Source organism: Gobius niger (genome assembly GCF_951799975.1).
Source record: "Gobius niger genome assembly, contig: SCAFFOLD_236, whole genome shotgun sequence".
NCBI classification, from domain to species: Eukaryota; Metazoa; Chordata; class Actinopteri; order Gobiiformes; family Gobiidae; genus Gobius; species Gobius niger.
The window spans coordinates 1-10,000 of NW_027639080.1; the positions used below are offsets into that span (position 1 = coordinate 1).

At 44.7% G+C, this 10,000-nt stretch overlaps 1 protein-coding gene across 1 annotated transcript in view; it reads left to right on the forward strand.

Moving 5' to 3' along the window:
• Positions 1-448: 448 nt before the first annotated feature.
• LOC306982917 (cell division cycle protein 27 homolog) overlaps positions 449-10,000 on the forward strand; it is a gene marked incomplete at its 3' end in the record, with an annotated part of 10,920 nt that continues 1,368 nt past the window's right edge. The window contains exons 1-5 of the mRNA XM_079583362.1: positions 449-646; positions 1,688-1,840; positions 2,888-2,968; positions 6,272-6,399; positions 9,269-9,386. Coding sequence (XP_079439488.1) covers positions 482-646; positions 1,688-1,840; positions 2,888-2,968; positions 6,272-6,399; positions 9,269-9,386 — 645 coding nt within the window. The remainder of the gene's footprint in view (positions 647-1,687; positions 1,841-2,887; positions 2,969-6,271; positions 6,400-9,268; positions 9,387-10,000) is intronic.

Consider the following 10,000-nt stretch of genomic DNA (forward strand, 5'->3'; position numbering starts at 1 on the left):
ATTCAGCTTTGAAACCAAAAAAACAGGCAGAATTTGATGATTAGTTTATTGAAAAACTAAACCAAATATCCCAAATCCCCTCTGAACAAATCTGAGTTACTAATATGTCAATAACATAAAACCATAACATTTAATCTGGCTCATTATTTTGATTTTGGCCATTTTAATGCTCAAAATGCCTTATTTTTATGTGAAAACATGAAATGACAAAAAAATGCAACACATTTAACACATTTTTTTCTCATATTTATATCTGTGATGTTCAGCAAAAGTTTCACATTGACATCTCTACATTTATTTTGTTCACCTGCAGCGTCTCGCCTTAAATGTCTTTGTTTGGACACTTGGTTGTTGTTGGACACTGTACAGTAGGGGGCGACATGTGCTTTTGTTTGGCGACCCCAAACAGGAACATTTGCCCATGAGGAGACGATGGAGAAGCATCACATGAAGTATTTGTACTCCTCCCACAGACAGTATCATGAATACCCTGAGGGACCTGGGTCGTGGGTACCTCCTGCTCTGCTCGTACAGCTGTAAAGAGGCCATCGCGGTGCTTTCCTCACTGCCCCCTCACCACTACACCACGGGCTGGGTCCTCTCCACCATCGGCCGGGCGCACTTCGAACTCGCCGACTACACTCAGGTAAAGGGTCAGGGGTCAGGGGTCAGGGGTCAGGGGTTAGGGGTCAGGGGTTCAGGGTCAGGGTCTGGGTCGGTTAGTGCTAGATCGTCTGCTCCGGAGGGACAGTCTGCTGTGAAAACGTGAGATATCATGACACAAATTAAGGTTAGGGCCAGGGAAATGGTTCACCTCTTAACTCCCGCCTGAACCGAGAGGATCTTTTTCCTCACGTCATCAGATTTTTTTCCCAACATTTTTTTGTTGGGTGTTCAACTCATTTTTGTAACTTTTTTGTAATTTTTTATCACTTTTTTGTCATTTTTTTGTCCATTTTTTCGTCAATTTTTAATCAATTTTTAATCAATTTTTTGTCACTTTTTTGTCATTTTTTGTCCATTTTTTTTAATCAATTTTTTGTCAATTTCTTGTGACATTTTTGCCACTTTTTCATACATTTTTCGTCACTTTTTTGTCAATGTTTTCTCACTTTTTTGTCACATTTCCATCATTGTTTTGTTGCTATTTTCACAGCTTTTTTTCCAGAAGCTTTTGAACTGGGGTAAAGCCAAACTGGAGAAAATGTGCTCGGTTCAGGTGGGAGTTAAGGGGTTAACTTTAAGGATTAGGGTTAGGATTAGGATTATTTTTAGACAAACCAACTCATAGATCTATACAAACTCACAGCAGACCGTCCCTCCGGAGCATACGATCTAGCACTGACCGGTCTGGGTCTGGGTCAGGGTTAGCTCTAAAGAAACACTCGGGGGAGGAAGTGGACAGGACAATGTGCATGAGTAATAGTAACTGGAGGTGTCTTTATATTCAGTGCAATGAATCAAAGCGTTTGTGCAGAGATTAGAAATACAGATTCTGTTCTTCAGAAGGAGGAGCACCTGGATTTAGCCTGTGAAAGTTGTGTTTTTATTTTGTCCAGATCCAAAACGGGCATCGGTTCAGTATCTGATGATCGTGGCCGAAACCTGATGTTGATTTTTTTTCCCGTATGAGATCGGTTTATCCCTGATCGTAACCCGGTGCTGTTTCTCCCCGGTCCCGTCGCAGGCGGAGCGGATCTTCGCCGAGGTGCGGAGGATAGAGTCGTATCGAGAGGAGGGGATGGAGATTTACTCCACCACGCTTTGGCACCTTCAGAAAGACGTGGCTCTGTCTGCACTGTCCAAGGAGATGACCGACATGGACCGCAACTGCCCGCAGGTACCACGCACACAGGCACCACCCACACCTCTGCAGGGGCCACCCACACCTCTGCAGGGGCCACCCACACCTCTGCAGGGGCCACCCACACCTCTGCAGGCACCACCCACGCACACAGGCACCACCCACACCTCTGCAGGCACCACCCACACACACAGGCACCACCCGCACCCACATAAGAGCTGCTGCTCCACCTGTACCAGGCTGTTCTCATTCACTGACTCGCATGTTTATTACCAGCTCTTAGCAAACACGTTTAACCCCTTACCTCCCCGCCTGAACAGAACATTTTCTCCAGTTTGGCTTTACTCAAATCGAAAAGCTTAACCTCTTAACTCCCGTCTTAACCGAGAGGATCTTTTTCCTCACGTCTGATTTTTTTTTTCCATCATTTTTTTTGTTGGTCATTCAACTCATTTTTGTCACATCTTTGTCATTTTTTTATCAAATTTTTGTCCTTTTTTTGTGTCATTTTTTTTAATCCCTTTTTTATTTTTATTTTTTATTTTTTGTCACATTTTTTAATCAAATTTGTGTCATTTTTTTGTCTAATTTTTATCACATTTTTATCACATTTTTGTCACATTTTTGTCATTTTTTGTCATTTTTTGTCACATTTTTGTCATTTTTTTGTCACATTTTTGCCACTTTTTCATCAATTTTTCGTCACGTTTTTGTCACATTTCCATCATTGTTTTCGTCTCAGTTTCGTTGCTCTTTTCACAGCTTTTTTCCAGAAGCTTTTGGATTGGGGTAAAGCCAAACTGTAGAAAATGTGCTCGGTTCAGGCGGGAGTTAAGGGGTTAAACATAACATCGGCCAACAGGTGGAGCACCAGCGCCATCTAGCGGTGACACATCCGGGGCATTAATTTTAAAGGGAAAACATATATTCTGGTTGCTGTTATAATTCAACTTGTGTTATTAAAGCCTTTATTTGCCTTTTTATAGTAATAACTTTTATGTTTGGATCTGATTTGGAGTCTTCTTTTCATTATTATTTATTCTGTAATATAAGTATTATGATAAACGTTCCTCGTGTCCTCAGACCTGGTGCGTCGCGGGAAACTGCTTCAGTTTACAGCGAGAACACGACATCGCCATCAAGTTCTTCCAGAGAGCCATCCAGGTGAGCCCCGCCCCTTTATTCACCTGTCCCCGCCCCTTTATTCACCTGTCCCCGCCCCTTCATTCACCTGTCCCCGCCCCTTTATTCACCTGTCCCCGCCCCTTTATTCACCTGTCCCCGCCCCTTTATTCACCTGTCCCCGCCCCTTTATTCACCTGTCCCCGCCCCTTTATTCACCTGTCCCCGCCCCTTCATTCACCTGTCCCCGCCCCTTCATTCACCTGTCCCCGCCCCTTTATTCACCTGTCCCTGCCCCTTCATTCACCTGTCCCCACCCCTTTATTCAGCTGTCCCCGCCCCTTTATTCACCTGTCCCTGCCCCTTCATTCACCTGTCCCCGCCCCTTCATTCACCTGTCCCCGCCCCTTCATTCACCTGTCCCGCCCCTTTATTCACCTGTCCCCACCCTTTATTCACCTGTCCCCACCCTTTTATTCACCTGTCCCCACCCTTTTATTCACCTGTCCTCGGCCCTTTATTCACCTGTCCCCGCCCCTTTATTCACCTGTCCCCACCCCTTTATTCACCTGTCCCCGCCCCTTTATTCACCTGTCTCCACCCCTTTATTCACCTGTCCCCGCCCTTTTATTCACCTGTCCCCGCCCCTTCATTCACCTGTCCCCACCCTTTATTCACCTGTCCCTGCCCCATTTTTCACCTGTCCCCGCCCCTTTATTCACCTGTCCCTGCCCCTTTATTCACCTGTCCCCGCCCCTTTATTCACCTGTCCCTGCCCCTTTATTCACCTGTCCTCACCCTTTATTCACCTGTCCCCACCCTTTTATTCACCTGTCCCCGCCCCTTTATTCACCTGTCCCTGCCCCTTCATTCACCTGTCCCCGCCCCTTTATTCACCTGTCCCCGCCCCTTTATTCACCTGTCCCTGCCCCTTTATTCACCTGTCCCCGCCCCTTCATTCACCTGTCCCCGCCCCTTTATTCACCTGTCCCCGCCCCTTCATTCACCTGTCCCTGCCCCTTTATTCACCTGTCCCTGCCCCTTTATTCACCTGTCCCTGCCCCTTTATTCACCTGTCCCTGCCCCTTTATTCACCTGTCCCCGCCTCTTTATTCACCTGTCCCCGCCCTTTCATGCACCTGTCCCCGCCCCTTTATTCACCTGTCCCCGCCCCTTTATTCACCTGTCCCCACCCTTTTATTCACCTGTCCCCGCCCCTTTATTCACCTGTCCCTGCCCCTTTATTCACCTGTCCTCACCCTTTATTCACCTGTCCCCACCCTTTTATTCACCTGTCCCCGCCCCTTTATTCACCTGTCCCTGCCCCTTTATTCACCTGTCCCTGCCCCTTTATTCACCTGTCCCTGCCCCTTTATTCACCTGTCCCCGCCTCTTTATTCACCTGTCCCCGCCCCTTCATTCACCTGTCCCCGCCCCTTTATTCACCTGTCCCCACCCCTTCATTCACCTGTCCCTGCCCCTTTATTCACCTGTCCCCGCCTCTTTATTCACCTGTCTCCGCCCCTTCATTCACCTGTCCCCGCCCCTTTATTCACCTGTCCCCGCCTCTTTATTCACCTGTCCCCGCCCCTTCATTCACCTGTCTCCGCCCCTTCATTCACCTGTCCCCGCCCCTTTATTCACCTGTCCCCGCCTCTTTATTCACCTGTCCCCGCCTCTTTATTCACCTGTCTCCGCCCCTTCATTCACCTGTCCCCGCCCATTTATTCACCTGTCCCCGCCCCTTTATTCACCTGTCCCTGCCCCTGTATTCACCTGTCCCCGCCCCTTCATTCACCTGTCCCCGCCCCTTTATTCACCTGTCCTCACCCTTTATTCACCCTTTCCCCGCCCCTTTATTCACCTGTCCCCGCCCCTTTATTCACCTGTCCCCGCCCCTTTATTCACCTGTCCCTGCCCCTGTATTCACCTGTCCCCACCCTTTCATTCACCCTGTCCCCGCCCCTTCATTCACCTGTCCCCGCCCCTTTATTCACCTGTCCCCGCCCCTTTATTCACCTGTCCCCACCCTTTTATTCACCTGTCCCATCCCCTTCATTCACCTGTCCCCGCCTCTTTATTCACCTGTCTCCACCCTTTATTCACCTGTCCCCGCCCCTTTATTCACCTGTCCCCACCCCTTTATTCACCTGTCCCCGCCTCTTTATTCACCTGTCCCCACCCCTTCATTCACCTGTCCCCACCCTTTATTCACCTGTCCTCACCCTTTATTCACCTGTCCCTGCCCCTTTATTCACCTGTCCCCACCCTTTTATTCACCTGTCCCCGCCCCTTCATTCACCTGTCCCTGCCCCTTTATTCACCTGTCCCCACCCTTTTATTCACCTGTCCCCGCCCCTTTATTCACCTGTCCCCGCCCCTTCATTCACCTGTCTCCGCCTCTTTATTCACCTGTCCCCACCCCTTTATTCACCTGTCCCTGTGCCTTTATTCACCTGTCCCCGCCCCTTCATTCACCTGTCCCCGCCCCTTTATTCACCTGTCCCCGCCCCTTTATTCACCTGTCTCCGCCCCTTCATTCACCTGTCCCCGCCCCTTCATTCACCTGTCCCCGCCCCTTCATTCACCTGTCCCCGCCCCTTTATTCACCTGTCCCCGCCCCTTTATTCACCTGTCCCCACCCTTTCATTCACCTGTCCCCGCCCCTTCATTCACCTGTCCCCGCCCCTTCATTCACCTGTCCCCGCCCCTTCATTCACCTGTCCCCGCCCTTTCATTCACCTGTCCCCGCCCCTTTATTCACCTTTCCCCACCCCTTTATTCACCTGTCCCCGCCCCTTCATTCACCTGTCCCCGCCCCTTTATTCACCTGTCCCCGCCCCTTTATTCACCTGTCCCCGCCCCTTTATTCACCTGTCCCCGCCTCTTTATTCACCTGTCCCCGCCTCTTTATTCACCTGTCCCCGCCTCTTTATTCACCTGTCCCCGCCCCTTTATTCACCTGTCCCCTCCCCTTTATTCACCTGTCCCCTCCCCTTTATTCACCTGTCCCCGCCCCTTCATTCACCTGTCCCCGCCCCTTCATTCACCTGTCCCCGCCCCTTTATTCACCTGTCCCCGCCCCTTCATTCACCTGTCCCCGCCCCTTTATTCACCTGTCCCCGCCCCTTTATTCACCTGTCCCCGCCCCTTTATTCACCTGTCCCCACCCTTCATTCACCTGTCCCCGCCCCTTCATTCACCTGTCCCTGCCCCTTTATTCACCTGTCTCCACCCCTTTATTCACCTGTCCCCGCCCCTTTATTCACCTGTCTCCACCCCTTTTAAGGAGGATGCTCTGGGACAGTGTTCAGTGTGTTTTAAGGCGGTACCTTTGTGTTTAAGGTGGAGCCCGGGTTCGCCTATGCCTACACGCTGCTGGGACATGAGTTTGTTTTGACGGAGGAACTGGACCGAGCTCTGGCCTGTTTCAGAAACGCCATCAGAGTCAACAACCGCCACTACAACGCATGGTACTATTACTACTACTGTTATTACTACTGTTATTACTACTACTGTTATTACTACTACTCTCAACGCATGGTACTATTACTACTACTGTCATTACTACTACTGTTATTACTATTACTGTTATTACTACTGTTATTACTACTGTTATAACTACTGTTATAACTACTACTGTTACTGCTACTGTTATTACTACTGTTATTACTACTGTTATTACTACTGTTATAACTACTACTGTTTCTGCTACTGTTATTACTACTGTTATTACTACTGTTATAACTACTACTGTTATTACTACTACTGTTATTACTACTATAGTAACTACTACTGTTATTACTGCTACTGTTATTACTACTGTTATTACTACTATAGTAACTACTACTGTTATAACTACTACTGTTATTACTACTACTCTCAACGCATGGTACTATTACTGCTACTGTTATTACTACTGTTATTACTACTATTGTAACTACTACTGTTATTACTACTGTTATAACTACTACTGTTATTACTACTACTGTTATTACTACTGTTATTACTACTGTTATTACTACTGTTACTACTACTGTTACTACTACTGTTATTACTACTGTTATTACTACTGTTATTACTACTGTTATTACTACTGTTATTACTACTGTTACTACTACTGTTACTACTACTGTTACTACTACTGTTATTACTACTACTGTTATTACTACTGTTATTACTACTGTTATTACTACTGTTATTACTACTGTTATTACTACTGTTACTACTACTGTTACTACTACTGTTATTACTACTTTTATAACTGCTACTGTTACTACTACTGTTATTACTACTGTTATTACTACTGTTATTACTACTGTTACTACTACTGTTATTACTACTGTTATTACTACTGTTACTACTACTATAGTAACTACTACTGTTATTACTACTGTTACTACTACTATAGTAACTGCTACTGGTATTACTACTGTTATTACTACTGTTATTACTACTGTTATTACTACTATAGTAACTACTACTGTTATTATTACTGTTACTACTACTATAGTAACTGCTACTGGTATTACTACTACTGTTATTACTACTGTTATTACTACTATAGTAACTGCTACTGTTATTACTACTGTTATTACTACTGTTATTACTACTGTTATTACTACTGTTATTACTACTGTTATTACTACTGTTACTACTACTATAGTAACTACTACTGTTATTACTACTGTTACTACTACTATAGTAACTGCTACTGTTATTACTACTGTTATTACTACTGTTATTACAACTGTTATTACTACTGTTACTACTACTATAGTAACTACTACTGTTATTACTACTGTTACTACTACTATAGTAACTGCTACTGGTATTACTACTACTGTTATTACTACTGTTATTACTACTATAGTAACTACTACTGTTATTACTACTGTTATTACTACTGTTATTACTACTGTTACTACTACTGTTACTACTACTGTTACTACTACTGTTATTACTACTGTTATTACTACTGTTATTACTACTGTTATTACTACTATAGTAACTGCTACTGTTATTACTACTACTGTTATTACTACTGTTATAACTATTACTGTTATTACTACTACTCTCAACGCATGGTACTATTACTGCTACTGTTGTTACTACTGTGATTACTACTATAGTAACTACTACTGTTATAACTGCTACTGTTTTTACTACTGTTATTACTACTGTTATTACTACTGTTATTACTACTGTTATTACTACTGTTATTACTACTATAGTTACTACTACTGTTATAACTGCTACTGTTTTTACTACTGTTATTACTACTGTTACTACTACTATAGTAACTACTACTGTTATTACTACTGTTATTACTACTGTTATTACTACTGTTATTACTAACACTGTTATAACTACTACTGTTATTACTACATTTATTACTACTGTTATTACTACCACTGTTATAACTACTACTGTTATTACTACTGTTATTACTACTGTTATTACTACTGTTATTACTACTGTTATTACTACTGTTATTACTACTGTTATTACTACCACTGTTAGAACTACTACTGTTATTACTACATTTATTACTACTGTTATTACTACTGTTGTTACTACTGTTATTGCTACTACTGTTAAAACTACTACTGTTATTACTACTATAGTAACTACTACTGTTATTACTGCTACTGTCAACGCATGGTGCTATTACTACTACTGTTATAACTACTACTATTGTAACTACTACTGTTATTACTACTACTATTGTAACTACTACTGTTATTACTACAACTATTGTAACTACTACTGTTATAACTACTACAATTATAACGACTACTGTTATTACTACAACTATTGTTACTACTACTGTTATTACTGCTACTGTCAACGCATGGTACTATTACTGCTACTGTTATTACCACTATAGTTATTACGACTACTATCAACACATGGTACTTTTACTACTTCCATGTTCTGCCGATTTATGTGGGGGTTTTTTAACCCGTGTGTTTCAGGTATGGTTCATGTGTTTGTTTTCTCCATGTGTTTCAAGTATGGTTCATGTGTTTGTGTTTTACCCGTGTGTTTCAGGTATGGTTCATGTGTTTGTTTTCTCCATGTGTTTCAAGTATGGTTCATGTGTTTGTGTTTTCTCCGTGTGTTTCAAGTATGGTTCATGTGTTTCAAGTATGGTTCATGTGTTTGTTTTCTCCATGTGTTACAAGTATGGTTCATGTGTTTGTTTTCTCCATGTGTTTCAAGTATGGTTCATGTGTTTCAGTTATGGTTCATGTGTTTCAAGTATGGTTCATGTGTTTGTGTTTTGTCCGTGTGTTTCAGTTATGGTTCATGTGTTTGTGTTTTCTCCGTGTGTTTCAGGTATGGTTTGGGGATGATCTACTACAAACAGGAGAAGTTTAATTTGGCCGAGATCCACTTTAAAAAAGCTCTGAGCATCAACCCTCAGAGCTCTGTGCTGCTGTGCCACATCGGAGTGGTATGTACCCTAACCCTAACCCGGACTTAGTCCTGACCCGGACTTAGTCCTGACACGGACTTAGTCCTGACACGGAATTAGTCCTGACCCGGAATTAGTCCTGACCCGGAATTAGTCCTGACCCGGGCCCTGCTTTAGTTCTGACCCTGCTTTAGTCCTGACCCTGCTTTAGTCCTGACCCTGCTTTAGTCCTGACCCTGCTTTAGTCCTGACCCGGACTTAGTCCTGACCCAGGCCCTGCTTTAGTCCTGACCCGGACTTAGTCCTGACCCGGACCTAGTCCTGACCCGGACTTAGTCCTGACCCGGAATTAGTCCTGACCCGGGCCCTGCTTTAGTCCTGACCCGGACTTAGTCCTGACCCGGGCCATGCTTTAGTCCTGACCCGGACTTAGTCCTGACCCAGGCCCTGCTTTAGTCCTGACCCGGACTTAGTCCTGACCCGGACCTAGTCCTGACCCAGACTTAGTCCTGACACGTACTTAGTCCTGACCCGGAATTAGTCCTGACCCGGGCCCTGCTTTAGTCCTGACCCGGACTTAGTCCTGACCCGGGCCATGCTTTAGTCCTGACCCGGACTTAGTCCTGACCCAGGCCCTGCTTTAGTCCTGACCC